The following is an 18,074-nucleotide window of genomic DNA, read 5'->3' on the forward strand; positions in this document are numbered from 1 at the left end:
TATGTTAATTTATTATTTATTCATTTTTTTTTGAAATGGAATTTATTATTTATTCATTGTTAATTAATAATAATTGTTGACATTCAAATGTAGTATAACATGATAAATCCCTCCATCAAATTCTATTGAGAAACATACACGTGGCATCGATTGATTGAATTGAAAAAACAAATAATTTCATCTTCTAATAAAGAAAAGGATATTTCTTTTGTTCCATCTTAATTTCCAAGCCATGATATATACATGATCCGATGGAACCGCACCATGTCATGTGCAGTTATCCGTCGCCGGCTCCAAAGCCCCCATTATTAACTATGTCAATCAATCGCATTGTTAGAGATTAATCAATCTTTTGTCAACAAAATCAAAGTCAATGTCCCTTTATAATTATTATTTTCAAATATTTAGAAAAAAAATTAACATATTATGTTTGTATTACAATCAACTTAAAACTAAAACTAAATTAAGAATTTTGTAAAAAATTAATTTAATTAAATTTTTTTTACAATTTTTTTTAAATAAAAAAATTTAAAATTTTGTAATTCGAAATTTTTTTTACCATGACATTTGTAAATTTATTGATGTATATACTCGAATATGGATGGAAACTTATTCATAAATGTAATTTATTCAAAATGTTGTTATTATAACCGTTGAATCTAAATTCATATATTTCATATATATTTTTAAAATAATTACGTTGTAAAACTCATTATTATACTCTCATTTATATTTAATTAATCTTTCCTGTAAGCTCCAACCTGCATATACGGCACATGCAGGTCGGTTCGGAGAAAAAGGTATTAGCTTCAGCTGTGCAGGAAATTATAGTAAATTAAACTAATCTTAAAGGGGAAGTGACCAGTATTTATACACGAACGATCTTCTTTGTCAAGCAGCCATAAACACAGTCGATTTCTGATCCAAAAACAGAAGCTTTTTCAGAGTTCCTTTTCCAAATTCTTTCATAAAGAAAAATGACGGTAATTATTCTTGTTTTTCTTGCCTCCTGTGGTCATGGTTTTGTACAATTTCCCTGTTTTCAATTCAGCTATATAGCTTCTTTGTATTATGCAGATGATAGAGATGAGAGTACACATGGATTGCGCAGGCTGCGAGAGCAAGGTTAAAACTGCCCTACAGAAACTAAAAGGTACAAAGCATGGCCTTTTCTTAATACACGATGATTCTTGATCATATCTAATAATTAAAGATTAATTACTTTGGCTCAGGTGTGGATGATGTTGATATCGACATGGGGTTGCAGAAGGTGACGGTCACCGGATGGGCTGATCAGAAAAAGGTGCTGAAAACGGTTCGAAAGACAGGAAGAAGGGCAGAGCTATGGCAATTACCCTATAATCCAGAGCATCATAGCGATGCGACTTACTATTATGATCAACACCAGGTTAATGGTCCCTTGAACTACTATGCCCCTCAGCCTTCATCTTCTTACAACTACCATAAGCATGGATATGATAGCAGTGATCATAGGTATTATCGTCATCCTGTGCAATCCTCCATCTTTGGCCACCAGACTGGTGCAGCTTTCAGCGATGAAAATCCTCACGGTTGTTCAATTATGTAATATTTTTAATTTTATACCAATAAGTGCTCTTCTTTAATTACTCCTACATGGGTATAAATGAAAATGTGTAATGCAAGAAACAAACGAGTTGTCTTTTTTTTTTTTTTTGGCAAACTACGTTGTATCATCCATAAAATATTAATTGTTCCTTTCGTATCCAGATGTACAAATAAGAAGCTCTAATGGATTGCTTTCAGTTATTGCTCGTCTTATGAATTCTGCTTCAGTAATTTCATTCTTGTAGAGGATCTGACAAAGTTTCAGCTCAGTTTCCAAGTACTTTGAGTCACTATCAGCTCCTATATCACTTCAACCAAATTCAACCACCCAAGAATTAATGGAAGTTCAACACAGGAAGTCTCTTATTTATATTGGACCATTTTCATTATAAATATCTTTGAAATGGAACAAAGCAGTTTACGAGACTCGTGGAAATTAATTGTTCTCGTGACTTCATTGATCAGATGGACGTATTCTACTAATAAGATGAGAATATTATCTTCTGTCTAATCGTCTCCCTGAAGTGTTGAAGTGCTAGCTCGGACAGCACTTCAGGATTCTAGAGAGAATGGACCCTACAACCAACTCTGAATATTGCCAAACAAATGAATTAAAAGCTTTTCATGACACAAATCATTAGGATGCCTAGCAGCATTGCATCAGCCAGCTTAACTTTCGATGCCTCTTTAACCGTTCAGGACAATTCATATCCATAAGAAAAATTCACTGCTCCAAACCACACTGACTTTGGTTGTCACCATGCTCACACACAAAGCATCAGAATACGGATCAGAAAATTCCAACATCCACAAGTTAACTTAGAAGTATCAGATTAAAAGACCTATACCTCAAACCAGATGCATGCCTATAAGGAAAATTCGCACTACCCTAAACCTACGAGGATCAATGACGACATTTCTGGCTGTTAGTGTGGATTGTACATACCGCCAATACACAATATTTCATGTGAGCAAATTCATGAACAAATAAAGGTATTCTAGATTATAAGAAATTTCGTCATAATTGTCAAAGCCAAAACAGTAGCAACCAAAGGACACGACACTATCAATCTCAAGAGACAACAAGCTCAAAGACATTGACCCAAATCAATTGCTCTGGATGGGAGGAAAAAAGAAAAAGAAATTGTGCAACGGGACTGATAACTAGCATTAAAACAGGGTATTATTATTTGCTGAACTTGAAAAGCAATGGAGCAAAATAATATTTAACAACTGTCATGATTCATCAAATAGGCAGGTGAAGCCTAGCCTCCATAGCAACAACCAAGATGCATTTACTGCCAAAGAGTCTCCCTGAAAAGGCATATTTTTATCTTTGAAATTTTTCAGACAGTGATGAGAAGATTATAAGAAAAGAAAATGCATACCACTGTGTAGTTAAGTGGCAATGCATATAGGGGTTGTTGAACCCGGTAGAGTGGGTTCAACACGCCATCCCCTTCCATATCCCTTATTGACAAAAAAAAAAAAAGATGGTTTCTGTTGGTAGCATTTTCGGTGCACATAAGGAGTCTATTAGCTGAATTTTTATTTCATGAGAAAAGAAACAACATTAAGTAACAAATCAAACTTGGATAAGGAGAATCACAACAACTCTCCAGTCTTGTCAATTAAACATGCACACTGACAATATTGTCACCACACATCTGGTCGCAGCTCACCAGTTGCTGGGGGCATCCATCTCCCAGAATTGTAGACATTTTCACCAACTTTCCAACCAGGCACATCCTTCATTACTTCTGCCTCGTACTCAAGATACTTATTCCACTCTTTGACAAATCTATGGATAAAAATGGATGACCATAAGAAAACTTCCCTACACAAACTGGAAGAGTACATCAGTGATGGCAGTGGGAAAGAGCTACTACCTTTCATCTTCTTCAGCTTGAAGCACAGGTAATATTGCTCTTCGAGCAGCATATTTCTCTTCCTTGAGTGCCCTGCAGCATGAAAATATTGAATTAAGGTTGTAGTTTGTGACGTCCCCACATAAGAAGGTCAAAGCCTGAGCATTACGTTTGTATTATCAGTAACTTGCTCTTTAACCACACAAGCTGTAGAATATACCAGCATATGAACTATTAAGTACTATATAACTGAAATTAAGACCAGTCTACAGTGACCTGAAATTGATCTTCTCTAAAGCTACAAATTTAATCAGAAGACTTCTTTTAGCTGGAGGCTCAAGTGGAAGAGCCCAATAATTTCTCATAAGAGATTACCACAACTATCCAACTAGCCAAATAATCCACCCCTATTGCCATTGCCAATATTTCACATTTCCTCCCCTTAAATTGTTCTCAAAGAAAAACATATCAGCAGAGCCCAATGGTTACATCCTAATTTTGTAATTAACAAGACAAAAATATTTCAGAACAAACACTCAAAGGACAATATCTAGATTGCCAACAACTCATCTGTGACCCTGAAAAATAAAAGCATTAAATCTTGATTAAATCCCAATTATGTCAGAATTACATCATTCAGTGGGCAAATGTTCTTTTTATTTGACTATTAATTGCACACTTCAAGCGCCATTTTTTTGACAACATATAAAGAGGCATAGCTTCACCATCTTAATTCTTGCTTCCGTATCTATGACAGCAGAAATTGCTAAGACCAGCTTAGGTGATCAAATTCTTCAGCTCTACAGCATGTCATCACTCACTAGACACAAACAATATTGCCAACAAGGTTGAACAAATAAAATTCCTTCAGCCTTTGTTGGCCCTTGAAACATCCATGTGCACAATGGAAACACTGAATACATCAAATATCAGCTATCAAGCCACTCCTACATGTACCTAAAATCACCCATCCATCGACTTCTCAATATTCTCCACTCCATATATTGCTATTTTTGAGAGAAAAAAAATGCATGAACATCCTCGTCCTTAACTGATCACCATGTCAAAATATTCTTATGATTATAATCAAATTCAGATAATCAAATATCGACTAAAATCTCACAGTACATAAAAATTTGATAATGCTGATTCGGCTATTAGAATTCTAGCTCTCAGTTCAAATAGAAACTATAACTCTATCCTTATCATGTATCGACACACACACAACGGAGTACAAGTCTATCACCCAAAGGCAAGACAATACAGAAATTAAAAACATAAGTCTCATGAGATCAAAATATCCCCAAAAAACCACAATATATCCCGTATAGTGTTGAGTAAAGACACGAAAACCAGAGGCCAAAACTACTCAAAATACTAAAACAGAAAAAAAAAAAGGAGTAACAACCAAATGGGGATATTAATGTTGATGTCGAGTATTTCAAACTGACAAACCCTAATAATCATCAATCTGATTATGCTAGAACAATGATGACAACCAAAATTCTCCACTTTTCCAATCCTAATTTCATTGTCAACCTGAACCCAGATACTATTAAAAAGGGAAAAAAAAAAGGAGCAAAAACAACCGAAAATCAATGATAGAAATGCTATGTAAATGCCAGGCTCCTACCTGCGGATCTTGTTGCCTTGACCCACTTGATACATCCCGTATGAGAAAGTGCCCAAAGCAGCAAGGAAGATGGCCATGGCGCTGGGTCCCTTGTTGGGAATCCGACGGGCGTACCGGACCGGTGGGAAGCCACCAGGAGGCGGGCCGTCTTGGAGAATCGGCATGTCCTTTACGCTCGCCATCCCTGGCTTCGTCCTAATCACAGCCTCCGTCATCTTAGTGTATACACTGTGCCTGTGAATCCGCTTCAAATTAATGGGTCTCCAGGAACAAGTTGAAGCGAGGAATATAGAAGAAGCAAGACGATGGAAATAACTCAAATCCAGTAGAGTCGGGTGTAGCGTTTGAGGGTGTGCTCTAGCATAGGGTCCGGCTCGGGTGAGGCACGTGTTGGCCAATTGGTTAATGTGAATGATGCACATAAATATTTATATTATTTTTATGAATTGAATTTTCAATGAAAAATAATTTAAAATTTTTAAATCATTCTTCTTTCAAACCCTTTTTTTCCCGATCTCGATTTCAATCTGAGCCCAGGCCTATGCAGTTTTTCAGCGGATCCATCGGAGAGACCTCTAACCCGGAAAATAATCGGGTCTGCGGGTCAAGAAAGGAATAATAAAAGCCCAACGTTCAAGAGCTCCAAATAAAATTGACAATAAAAATTCATAAAACCCTAAACCCTAGAACTAGAAGTTGCCGTGCTGCTTCTAGAGCCTTCCTCTTTCATTAGAAAAGCACCTGCATTCTCCCTTTACAGGCCTAACTAGACCCGCTTTGCTCTGTTAATTCACTCGACTTGTTCCCAGTCCAAAAGTCTTTCTTTCTCTACAATTTGCACACCATGTATCGTTTCGCTTCTAGCCTCGCTTCTAAAGCTCGGTATGCTCTATTCTCCTTCTACTTTGTCCCTGCTGCGACGACTGGGTTTTAGTCTTTTCCTCATTTTCCATTTGGTGCCCGAGAAAATCACTTCAATATAACACGAAAGAAAAGGAATTTATAAGTTTCCTTCCTAACTAGATGAAATAACTGAACTAAAAGCTTGCTACCTGATTTCTGAAATGTGGTCCCAGTGGTCAATGCTCAATTTTGTTATTTGTCTTATTGCTTCATCCAGATGTTAATGGTTTTTCTTTATTCTTTTTTGGTTCACAGGATCGCTAGGAACAGCACTCATCAGGTGTGTTATGGCGGCCTTCTTTCTGATTTGTAAATTATGCGATATCCTGTACTGATCTGTTCCTGTGACCGCTTATGAAAGTTTTGATATGACTTTTCACTTTGGTTCTCTGTGCTTGTGAAGATTGGAAGTAGAATAAGTTGGAGCAGGAACTATGCGGCCAAAGACATTAAATTTGGTGTGGAAGCCCGGGCTTTAATGCTCAAGGGCGTCGAAGAGCTTGCTGACGCTGTGAAAGTCACCATGGGCCCCAAGGTACAATATCTGCTCTCGGCATTTCCTATTCCATTTGACGTTAATGGCTAAAAGATTGTCATATGTTACAACTGTGTCTTTATTTTATTTTATTTTTGTTTGTTCGGAGAATCTAGTTTGTTATACATGCCTGTTAGATGGAAGCTTTAGTAGACATAAATGAATTGAAGATAAGGGCTGTTGCTGTTGGGCCCTTACTGATTGAATAGTATAGATATGGTTTTAACTTTTATGTTATTATTTATTAAACATTGTTTTCTCCTCTGGAGAAACTTCTACTGTCATCCAATATGTTAAGGAAAGGTGGAAATGGTGATTTATTATTTGTAGGGGCGCAATGTGGTGATTGAACAAAGTTTTGGTGCCCCCAAAGTGACAAAGGATGGAGTGACTGTTGCAAAGAGTATTGAATTCAAGGACAAAGTCAAGAATGTCGGTGCCAGCCTTGTGAAGCAGGTTGCAAATGCTACCAATGATGTAGCAGGAGATGGTAATCTTTGTCTAAATATTTTTACCTTGATGTTGGCTTTGACAAATTGCATTAGATCTCGAGTTCTCTATGCTACTTATGACTCATGAAATCTGTGGTAATACTGCTTTGAAATGGCAATGACATCTTCTATCTGTTGCAGGGACCACATGTGCCACTGTTCTTACTCGAGCAATATTTATGGAAGGCTGCAAGTCAGTTGCAGCAGGGATGAATGCAATGGACCTAAGACGGGGCATCAGCATGGCTGTTGATGCTGTTGTTACCAACTTGAAGAGCAGAACACGAATGATCAGCACATCTGAAGAAATAGCACAAGTTGGTACAATATCTGCAAATGGGGAGAGAGAAATTGGTGAGTTGATTGCAAAGGCCATGGAGAAGGTTGGAAAAGAGGGGGTTATTACAATCCAAGTAAGTTGAACCATGTCGCATCTTGATTCATTGCAAGTGGCCTTATATAGATAATAAAGACCTAGTTTCAGAAAGCTTGTCTTTACTTTAACCTAGGCTCACACGATTGGAGTTGCTAAAATTATTTTAGATTTGACATCAGTTATAAAAATTTATTCTTATTCTTGATTGGGCTTTGAGTAGGTTATTTGGCTGCTTTGTTTCTCATTCTTCAATTGGGTCTTATTGCTGCAGGATGGGAAGACCTTATATAATGAGTTGGAAGTTGTTGAGGGAATGAAGCTGGACAGGGGTTACATATCCCCTTATTTCATCACCAACCAGAAAAACCAAAAATGCGTAGGCCTTTATTTCTTCTGAATCAAATTCATAGCATGTATCTTTAAAATTTGTGGTATCCAGATAATTGAAAAGTGAAATAACTGTTCCTTTAATCATTTAGTTTCATTTCTGCTGGTTACTTCAGATGTAAGTTGATAAAACCTGTGTGCTCACAGGAATTAGATGATCCCCTCATTCTGATTCATGAAAAGAAAATCTCAAGCATAAATGCTGTGGTGAAAGTGTTGGAGTTGGCTTTGAAGGTGAGTTTTGTCTTTTTGTCAAGCATTCAGAATTGGAAGTACATATTGAATTCTTATAATGGTATGTTCACGTTTGGATAGGAATTGACAAAAGTTTATTGTCTTTGCTCAGAGACAAAGGCCTTTGTTGATAGTTTCTGAAGATGTGGAAAGTGAAGCATTAGCAACCCTTATTCTAAACAAGCTTCGCGCTGGAATTAAGGTTTGATTTTATTGTTGGAGATAATGTGTTATATAAATTTCCCGTATTTCTGGTTGCTTGAGTTGTGGTTAGTATTTTTATTTGTCCCTAAGTTGTGATTTATGTCTTGCATTAGGTGTGTGCCATAAAAGCTCCTGGTTTTGGAGAGAACAGGAAGGCAGGGCTGCAGGATCTTGCTGTTCTCACAGGGGGTGAGGTGAGTTTACTTCTGCATAATATTAAGTGCTTCTGTATAAATTTTATGGCAAGGCTGTTATGATTGAGAGTTATTACTTTTTTTATTGCAGGTGATAACTGAAGAACTTGGCCTAAATCTTGAAAAGGTTGATATAGATATGCTTGGCAGTTGCAAAAAGGTAAGCTCTAAATTCTCTCTTTGAGATTGTGATGTCTTAGCCACGTGACTATGATGTTGCTTGCACCTGAGGGCATACTGCAAGCACTAATATGTGAAATGGAAATCATATTGATACTGAAATATTTGTCTTGATACATAATTACTCTTGCCTTGTAGATTACGGTGTCCAAAGATGATACTGTTATTCTTGATGGTGCTGGTGACAAGAAGGCCATTGAGGAAAGATGTGAACAGGTTGGTTTTTTGTCAGCATACTCGAGATATATTCTCCATTGCAAGTGTAAAGCCTGACTAATGGAATGCTATTTTGATTGCAGATAAGGTCTGCAATAGAGTTAAGCACTTCTGACTACGACAAAGAGAAATTGCAAGAAAGACTGGCAAAGCTTTCTGGAGGTGTTGCTGTGCTCAAGGTTTGCTTACATTCATATGTAGTATCATCAGCCTATGCCTTTCTGCCAGCTCAGACCCCCCCCCCCCCCCCCCAAACCCAAAAAAAAAAAAAAAAAAAGACAGCCTGCTGATCTTTTTAGCTTCTGACTGGGTCAATTACTGATACTGAATTGGTTTTCATTAAGCTAGAGTAACGCCACAGGAGATTTGCTTATTTCAGATTGGAGGAGCTAGTGAAGCTGAAGTTGGTGAGAAGAAAGATAGGGTTACAGATGCTTTAAATGCTACAAAGGCAGCTGTAGAAGAGGGTATTGTGCCAGGTACGTTTTTTTCAAATTCCCTCATGTTAAGACGGTAAAATTTAGAATCAAAATTTTATTTTTAACTGTTCTCCTTTGCAGGTGGTGGTGTTGCTCTTCTTTATGCCTCAAAAGAGTTGGATAATTTGCAGACTGCCAACTTTGACCAGAAGATTGGTGTCCAAATCATTCAGAATGCTCTGAAGGTTTGTCTAATTTTAGAGCAAGGGTGCAAACTTGAAAATACTTGCATTAGATGAATTATATGCAATTTTCCAAAGCTTTGGATATTCCAAAAATGCGAGCTATTTAAATGTGGCATGTCATTTGCTTATCCCTTCAGTCCATCCTTTAATTGCAGACTCCAGTACATACAATTGCAAGTAATGCAGGAGTTGAGGGAGCTGTTGTTGTTGGTAAGCTGTTGGAGCAGGATAACCCGGATCTTGGTTATGATGCTGCCAAAGGTCAGTGATGCTTTTGTGATCGTGTTTCTTTTTTGCTTTGGTTTAACTGGAGATTGTATACCCATTTATATGCTAAATTTATTGGTAAAATTTGCTACGCTGCCAGGTGAATATGTTGATATGGTGAAAGCAGGGATTATTGACCCGCTGAAAGTAATTAGAACTGCCTTGGTTGATGCAGCAAGGTGAGAGTAGATGCTTGTATAAAGTTTTGGTTTATCATATTTTGTTGCTTTTTCTCTCACCACTTGCTATTACCATTTCAATATCTTCACTTACCAGCTAACAATTCTGCTGTCTTTTGCTTACAGTGTGTCATCATTGATGACAACAACTGAAGCTGTCGTATCTGAACTTCCAAAGGACGAGAAGGATGTTCCAGCAATGGCGCCTGGCATGGGCATGGATTACTAATTTTCCTCGTAAAACACTCATCCAAATTAGGAATTAACAGTCATCAATTCACATGGACCATTGGGTTTTTATCCTTTCTTTTATTTTTAACGAGTCATTATTGTGAAGGTCTAAAGGCATCCGTGTATTCATAGTGAGATGTGTAGGTATTAGTTCCGGGGCCTGGATTATTCAAGATAAAACCATCTTGAATTCCTGTTTGCTAGTGCACTTTTTTATCCCCTTGGAATAAGACAATGTTTACCTTTTTTAGTTGATTGGCTGGTGTTGGGGTTATTCTTCAGCTTTATTGATAGATTTTGCATCCGTATATCGGTTACGACCTGGTTTGGATCAAGAATTGCCTTAATGTAACTTAGATGACAAATCTTACCAGAGCCTGAATGTGGTTGAAATTGTTCCCTCTAAAATTAGACTAAAATCAGATTTGATGGTTTTGATTTAAATTGGAAAAGTTCTAAAAAATAAATTACTGGAACTGGATCAATGGGATGCTTGTGCTGTTGTGGGAAACTTGACATGTAGACTTTAATGTAGTACCTGAAATGAAAAGATTTAGTATGGTCTTAACCGTAGTCAAAAGTAGAGAGATTATTCGAACAAGATGGCATTTCTCCCAATAATCTGAACCTTACAACCGCAGACTTGAAGTTTTTCTAAAGGGCAACACCTCCATAATCTAGTCAAGCTACTTGCTCATCATCATTTTCCTTGTTTCAGAGGGTCAAGCGATGCTCAGAACATAGCCCTAAACTACATCAATACCGATCAGAAAACAGCATTACTCAAATTGGAGTCCACTATGAGATTGGAAGTAATTCAAAATGTAAAACACCCCCTTTATTGTACACAACTAAATTTTCTCAAATAATGGCTTCTAAACTGACTCGTGTTGATTAAAATGTCAAGGACCTGCACATACATCAAGAGTCCACTATCAAGTCTCAAAGCCAAATAAACGAAAGTATTTGTCAGTATGAGCACTTCTCACCACTGAGTAAAAAAGTATTTCCCAGAGAAGATGATCAAGGTCAACAAGAGACTTTTAGTCATCAAAACTCATAAATATATCACACTGAAGGCTAACTGAAGATAAAAAGTAACAGTAATAAATCAGTTCAACACAAAATTTATACAAGAATCCTTCAAATTCTGTTAAATAAGCAACCAGGCAAAAATGCTTGCTTCAAATTATCATCAGATTTTAAACATTTGACAGAAATCCAATTCGGTTTTCTTAATTTTCTTCCTCGTTGCAAACAGTGGGATTTGTTGGGTTAACGTTGTTGATTAAACAATTGATGGAAAAGGAAAAGGAAAAGAAATTTGAAAAATGTGGAAAGGGCTGCTTAAACCTAAGTACATTAGAAATACTCATGAAATAGTGCACGGAAAGGGAGAGAGAGAAGCTGACTGGCTTGGAAGTCATCGAGGAAAGACATTTTGGAGAAATTAGGGTTTAAATTGGGGATAAGCTGAAAGAGATTACATTTTATTCCCAGAAGATATTTAGTGATTCTTTGCATTGAGAGTGTGTGAATGAAACTGGGCTCTGCAATTAGACAAGTTGCCGTGACTACACTTCTTAATCGCTTCTAACACTCAGCGCCACAGCCGTCCAACTGATTTTCTAATCATCACTCGTGGCGGTCCCACTAGTGATAAAAATCAAATAGGAGAAGCTAGAAGTACATTATGAGCGACGCAGAGTTATAACAAATGGCCCCTATAGCTCAGTGGTAGAGCGTCAGTCTTGTAAACTGAAGGTCCGTAGTTCGATCCTGCGTGGGGGCATGATTTGAATTGATTTATTTTATACTAATTCTTTGAATATTCGATCCTGCGCTGCGCGGGCATGATTTTTGAACTGTTTTATTATATATATTTTTAATTTTATTATAATTATATTTTTTATTTTTTATCAATTAAAATATAATCTTTTAAAAATTTTTTAATTGTAATCGTTTTATTATATTTTTTTAGTTCTTTGAAAATTGATTATTAATAAAAGAGTTAATGATAAAGAAAATTTATATTTTTAATTTTATTATAATTATATTTCATATTTTTTTATTGACTAAAATATAAATTTTTAAAATTATTTTAATTATATTTTATTATTATTTGTACCGTTAAAAAACGAATGAAATTATTAACTATATTAATGCGGTTTCACTACACCAAACTAACAAAATTTGGAATTAATTACTAAAATTCTATACTTTATTTTTATTACAATTTTATTTTATATTTCATTAAACTCTATTTTTTTAATTGCGGAGAAATACAACTATCATTTTGAAACTTTATAAAATTATCAAATTATTTTGTTTATAATTAAATATATTTAAAAATTACTATTATTATTATTTAATTTTTTTATTTTTATTAATAATTTTATAATAATAATAATTTATCTTAATTTTATTTTAATTAAAATAATTATTAACCATTTTTTTATTTTGTTTAATATATTTACTATTTAATATTATTTTTAAAACTATCATTAAGAAAATAATTTTATTAAACACATTAGTCATAAAATATTAAAAATAATTTAAAATAATATTTAATATAATTCAATTTAAAAATATTAAAAATAATAAAATATTTTTTAAAAATATTTTTTAATTATTCTTTTAATAATATTAATTTATTATTATTTTTAAAAATTATACTAATATTTAGAATGGATTTAATAATATATGAATTAAGTATTTAATTTTTCTAGTCTAACTTTGATTAAATAGCTAAAAAAATATATAATTTATCTGAAATTATAAATTTAATTTTCAATTTTCTACTTTTCAAAAGAATTAATAAAATAAATAATTATTAAAAAAATTCTATATTTTTAATTTTATTGTAATTCTTTTCTAAATTTTTAAATTATTATAATTTTATCCTAAAATTTATTGACGTGTCAATTCTATTAAGTTTTAATGTAATTTTTTTTACTATTAACTCTAAATAAAATTTATTTTTTAAAATAAATTCTATAAAACTTATATAATAACAGTTTTTATTATAACAAATATAAATTATTTTATTTTTTATATTTATTAATTAAATAACTTATTGAGTATCATTTATTTACGATTATTATATCTAAATTTATGGATCACACATAGCAAATATGTAACCCATATAAAAATTAGTTATATTCCTTTAAGAATATGTAATTTTGATGTTGGATATTTATAGCAAAAATATCTCAAGTGCTACCTAAGATGATGGACACTCTTCCTAAACTCAATTTGAAATTCGTATAAAACTAAAAATTTTGGATTTTTTTGGACAGTTGGCGAATTATAAATTTGGGTAAGGTTGGAGAACCATGTAGAGGAGGTGGATTGTTAATGCTGGAGAATGCGCTGAGTTGACAGCTCTAACCAAACTTCATATCTACATGTGCAACTTGCCTAAACAATTTATAATCGGACCCATGCATTTCTCTCTTGCACATAAACAACTTCTCACATGCTATATGGGACCCTTCCTCACATGGCTTTGAGTTTACCATAAATCAACATTTAATTCCGATTGCCCAACACCACCCTGCCTCTCGTATTCAACAGGCAGTTTTGCAGACCATGTAAAGCAAAAGTAAAAGAAAAGTTGCTTCCATTAACAGAGGGTGGGAAAAAAAAAATTTATATATATATATATAAAATTAATAAGGTAAAGAGCATCGCTGATACATCGATCTATGCATCGTCTATAACTTTTTTTTTCCCATAACTTGAAATCCATGCTATTGCTTGTATCACTAAACAAAATTAAAAAGAACACAAATTCATTCAAATCCTATAGACTACACAGACTGACTGACACTGTAGACTCGAAAGACGCTTCAATGGTGGTCAGAAGGAACAGGCAACTGAAAAGGGCAGAAGAAGAAGAAGTGGAAGAAATGAACAACTCTTCTGCGCCTGCTCCTACAAGAATGAGGTTGGGTTTTTTTTTCGATGGAGGCAGGCCGAGGTTGAGAAAAAACAGAGAGAAACTGGAATGCGGGAAATATGGATGTAACGATATAATGGCATGTGTAAAAATTGTACACTTGCCAAAATATATTTGTAACGAAGATAGGACGGGAAAGAAAAATAACGGCTCAAACAATTGGAAAAAAAGGATAGCAGAAACTAAATGGATGGCCTATTTGGCCAAATTTAATTGATTAGTAAGTGTATTAGCATCGGCTTCCCCTCCTGCATGGAAGAGCGCCTGCATTAGCAGTCATTGATCCAACCATGGTAGAAGATTTGGCACCCAAGCTTGAAGCACGAGCATAGCTAGCTGAAGCTCCAGCTCCAGAGGGAGTAAAATAAGCGCCATTCAGCAAAAGGTCACCCTCCGACCTCCAATTCCAGCTCTTCCATTGGCTTGCAGCTGTCTCCACCCTCTTTGTCACCTGTTTTAAACCCAATGATTATCGTTATGAGCGGCAAATTTATTTTTACATTTTGTTGGGGGAGCATGAAATGTAATTGATTATACCTCCTTTGCAAAAGGGTTGACTGGTGCATTGTATCTGTTGCCCTGGCTATTGATGGTGGGATTTGCACTTCCACCAATGGCATACATCTCCCAGTGTGTATAATCATTGTTCACTACATGGAAGTATCCATGTCTGCACCTGCAATTTTCATTTTTCAAAATCTTGCAAGTTTAGCTATAAGCTAGAAGCTAGAACTAAACCCCGACAAATAGAGAATGTTAGCATGAATTTTACCTTGGCATTCTCTGGATGAGTCCCTCTCCAAAATGGTTGTACGCTATGGTAACTTGCATTTGCTTGTCTCTTGTGTAGGAATCACTGTGACCCAATAGCATCACCTGTATCAAATTGCATATTGGAGACACCATTAGCTTTCACTAATTAATGAGGAAGCGAAAAAATTTTGGGACAAGAAAATTGCAAGAAACACACCTCATTGTGGTGAGTTAAGTGGTTGTTGGAGATGGTAATGGCTGTTGAACCCATGACAGCATCAACCAGGCCATCAGCGCAATGAGAGAGCGAATTATGGTCAATCCATATGTGGCTAGATCCAAAAATAGAGATGGCATCACCATCTGCCATTGTCCTCCACCCAAAGTGACTGGGTGAGCTCCTAACCATCGCATTACCAGTGGGCTTGCAGTCATGAATGTGGAGACCATGAATGATCACATTAGTAATAAATTGGATGGTGATGCACCCTCCATTAGCAATGTGGACATTGACCCCACGGCCATCAATAGTCTTGAAGCTGTTCATGATAAGTTCCTGCTTCAATTGAATCACCATGTCCCTTTTGAAAACAATCCACAAGGGCTCATCCTGGATCACAGCGTGACGCAAAGTGCCAGGCTTTGGATTGACAGCGTCATCATCACTGGGATCAGTAACAACATAGAAGCGACCATCGCGGCCTCCGATGGCGTTTCTGCCGAAACCAATTCCACATTCAGCAAGGCGCTTGCGGTTTTTCTGCCAGTTGGGGTCACAGCGCCAGCAATCATCAATTGGATTTCCAGTACCGCATGAGAAATATCCAAGCTTCCTTCTTTCAGTACTGTTGCGGATGCTCCTGCAATTTGAAAGTTTATGCATATCATTAGTATTAACATTAATGACCATCGATCTGTATTATCTCTTGTTATAAATTGCTGGATGCAACAACATAATTTCCTTCATGATGTGTGTCGGTGGTGGAGATAATTGGTTCCTTAGTTATTTAGCTGCCAAGGGCAAAGAAGATGACATTTTGTCATTTTGTAAGAAACGTCGAGGCTGCTCAGTTTTAACGGATAGAAATCCACTTGGTTGCTACTCGTTAATAAAGAATATAAAACCACAAGAAAAGTGTACAAGAACGTTTTCTTTTGTCCTGTGGCCCGAAGCTGTCGCATTGAAAACAGTGCAAGAAACTCACAACATAATCAGCTGAGTATATAAAACGGTACTATGTGGGAGAAAGCTACTGAATGGGAATTGGGAAACCCATTCAATTTCCTTTTGAAAGAAAATATTTATAAATACTCCTCAAGTAGAATTACGGGTATTGCTGGATAAGAAAAGATCAAAAAAAAAAAAAAAAGAGTTTCCGCGAAACGCGGATCTCTTAACCAATGCAGTGGCAGGTAGCGGAGCCAAACAGCGTGAATGAAAGAAAGAAAGAAAGAGGTCACTGACTCGATAAAGCAGATAAGGAACGTGGGTGGTAGTTACCTCATACATGATGATTCGTACAATAAATTTTCACAAAACACAAGGGTAATAAGGGAAATTAAAAACAAAGAGCAGGTTCGATTCATTGATAATGTTCAACAAACACAATAACAGAATTAGCAACTGTATTTTAATTGGAAATGGCTAATAGTAATAATAATAATGATGATGATGATGCCCGCCTCCTCCTAAACAACTACCCTTTCGTAGCCAACCACCCAATCCTGCTTTCCCCAGTTAATGAAGCAAGTCAGATTTTCATTATAATTGCAAGTCAAAGGTAATCTACGAAGACAAAAAGTAAGCAAGGGGCACATACATTTCCACCATGGCAACCACCTCTTCAGGGTCATCAACTGCACGCTCATTTTTCCATCCCTCGGTCACTTCTGCAGCGCTGAAAAATCAACAAGAGATAAAGGGTTATTAGTATTAAATGAACCAAACCCAAAAGTAGGCACGTGCCGCTCCCATGCAGCGTGTAGAAGTCGGGTCAGGTAAAGGAAAGGTAAACACGAAGTACAATGCTGGTGTGTGCAGTGCTCAAGGCCAATCACACTGCCCAGCTAAACCGTTTAGACTCTAATAAAAAAACAACCGAGAGCCTCGCATATTCTTTCAAGTACATTCTGCGAGGGTCGGTGATGGAATAGAGAGAATGTTTCCGTTGTTCAACGTTCAAATCCGAAGAACTGATAATAACCGAATAAACGATCCAGATCTAAAGATCCAAGGATCTAAACGGTAGAGGTTCTCGAAATACGGTTATTGAATAAAGGTGTCACCATTGACCATCCAGCGGTCTAACCAAGCACACTAGACGAAGATCAACGGCCGAGATCGTTTTAAATGATAAATAAAGGAAAATAGAAAAGTTAAATGTTATGAGCTGTTCTGTCCATTCATTACCTCGCCGCCGTCGATGAGTTGTTGGAGCTCTGGGATTTCTCTGTTTCCACATTCCTGTAAAATAGCAATAAACGAAAATTAGAGGACATGAACAAGGTCACCAGGAGAAACAAAAGAAATTCTGGATTTCAGTAAGCGCTTAGTTTCACTAAGTGTCATTTCACCTAAAAACCAAATAATGCAGCTAGTTTTTTCTTACATAAATCAGGAAATGTCACGGCAAGAAACTCAAATAATTAATAACTACCAACTGAGCAAGCTCAGGAAGCACAGCAAAGCAGCATTACGTAGCTTTTTTTGAGAAAAAAAATGAAAAAAATTCAAGAACAAAACAGAAGTAATCGTGAAAACTCACTGGCAATGAGATAATGCAGGTAAAATTTTGTGTCTGAAATGAAAAGAAAAACTGAAGAATCAAAGTGGCCAAAAAGAACAAGTGGAAACTGAATACAGTAAAAAAGAGGATACTCTGTTTTGCATACGCACAAGCCAGTAAAATCAAAGAATCAAGTGACAGCTATTTACAAAATACAGGCATACACGAATATAAATATGCATGTATATACCTGGTAAGGCCAGAGATCTCGTCGTTCCGAACCGTAGCTGCAACTCCGACGAACATCACCACAAGCACAGTCGCACAAACACAAACCCACTTGGAAGGCAACGCCATTGCCATTATCTCTCACCCTCTCTCTTTCCTCTCTATTGTAATGTTGCTGTTTCAGAGAAAAAAATAAAGGGAAAAAGCAGAGAGTATTGGAAGAACAAGTTTGGAGTCGGAGAAGAGAGCTGCAACAA

The 18,074-nt window shown here is 36.0% G+C and overlaps 4 protein-coding genes and 1 non-coding gene across 6 annotated transcripts; 3 read left to right on the forward strand and 2 right to left on the reverse strand.

Annotated features, from left to right (window-relative positions):
• The first annotated feature begins 670 nt into the window (after positions 1-670).
• Positions 671-1,690, forward strand: LOC110602465 (heavy metal-associated isoprenylated plant protein 28). Of its 2 annotated transcripts, XM_021739994.2 has the most exons (3): positions 671-983; positions 1,078-1,153; positions 1,233-1,690. In XM_021739994.2, exons 1-3 carry the CDS (start codon positions 978-980, stop codon positions 1,586-1,588), a joined length of 438 nt encoding a protein of 145 aa, XP_021595686.1. In that variant the 5' UTR covers positions 671-977; the 3' UTR covers positions 1,589-1,690. The 2 variants fall into 2 exon arrangements, with proteins under 2 accessions (XP_021595686.1, XP_043806963.1); XM_043951028.1 differs by lacking the exon at positions 671-983 and having other exon boundaries at positions 1,072-1,153.
• A 1,416-nt stretch (positions 1,691-3,106) lies between these two features.
• LOC110602464 (NADH dehydrogenase [ubiquinone] 1 alpha subcomplex subunit 13-B) lies at positions 3,107-5,456 on the reverse strand. Its single transcript, XM_021739993.2, has 3 exons — positions 5,089-5,456; positions 3,477-3,548; positions 3,107-3,388 (listed from the first exon to the last, which is right to left on the reverse strand). The coding sequence occupies exons 1-3, from the start codon at positions 5,301-5,303 to the stop codon at positions 3,244-3,246; spliced, it is 432 nt and encodes a 143-aa protein (XP_021595685.1). The 5' UTR covers positions 5,304-5,456; the 3' UTR covers positions 3,107-3,243.
• Positions 5,457-5,746: 290 nt separating this feature from the next.
• On the forward strand, positions 5,747-10,404 carry LOC110602462 (chaperonin CPN60-2, mitochondrial). Its single transcript, XM_021739991.2, has 17 exons — positions 5,747-5,970; positions 6,247-6,271; positions 6,395-6,526; positions 6,857-7,016; positions 7,159-7,430; positions 7,665-7,769; positions 7,928-8,014; positions 8,127-8,216; positions 8,332-8,412; positions 8,504-8,572; positions 8,731-8,808; positions 8,892-8,987; positions 9,188-9,287; positions 9,369-9,472; positions 9,628-9,733; positions 9,840-9,918; positions 10,045-10,404. Exons 1-17 carry the CDS (start codon positions 5,933-5,935, stop codon positions 10,145-10,147), a joined length of 1,725 nt encoding a protein of 574 aa, XP_021595683.1. The 5' UTR covers positions 5,747-5,932; the 3' UTR covers positions 10,148-10,404.
• Positions 10,405-11,869: 1,465 nt separating this feature from the next.
• On the forward strand, positions 11,870-11,941 carry TRNAT-UGU. Its single transcript has one exon. It is a non-coding gene; the product is annotated as a tRNA-Thr (tRNA).
• A 1,846-nt stretch (positions 11,942-13,787) lies between these two features.
• LOC110602237 (probable pectate lyase 8) lies at positions 13,788-18,063 on the reverse strand. Its single transcript, XM_021739702.2, has 7 exons — positions 17,840-18,063; positions 17,274-17,327; positions 16,684-16,761; positions 15,081-15,723; positions 14,883-14,986; positions 14,648-14,786; positions 13,788-14,561 (listed from the first exon to the last, which is right to left on the reverse strand). Exons 1-7 carry the CDS (start codon positions 17,950-17,952, stop codon positions 14,340-14,342), a joined length of 1,353 nt encoding a protein of 450 aa, XP_021595394.1. The 5' UTR covers positions 17,953-18,063; the 3' UTR covers positions 13,788-14,339.
• Between the last annotated feature and the right edge of the window lie 11 nt (positions 18,064-18,074).

This window comes from Manihot esculenta, chromosome 15 (genome assembly GCF_001659605.2).
Source record: "Manihot esculenta cultivar AM560-2 chromosome 15, M.esculenta_v8, whole genome shotgun sequence".
Classification (NCBI taxonomy): domain Eukaryota; kingdom Viridiplantae; phylum Streptophyta; class Magnoliopsida; order Malpighiales; family Euphorbiaceae; genus Manihot; species Manihot esculenta.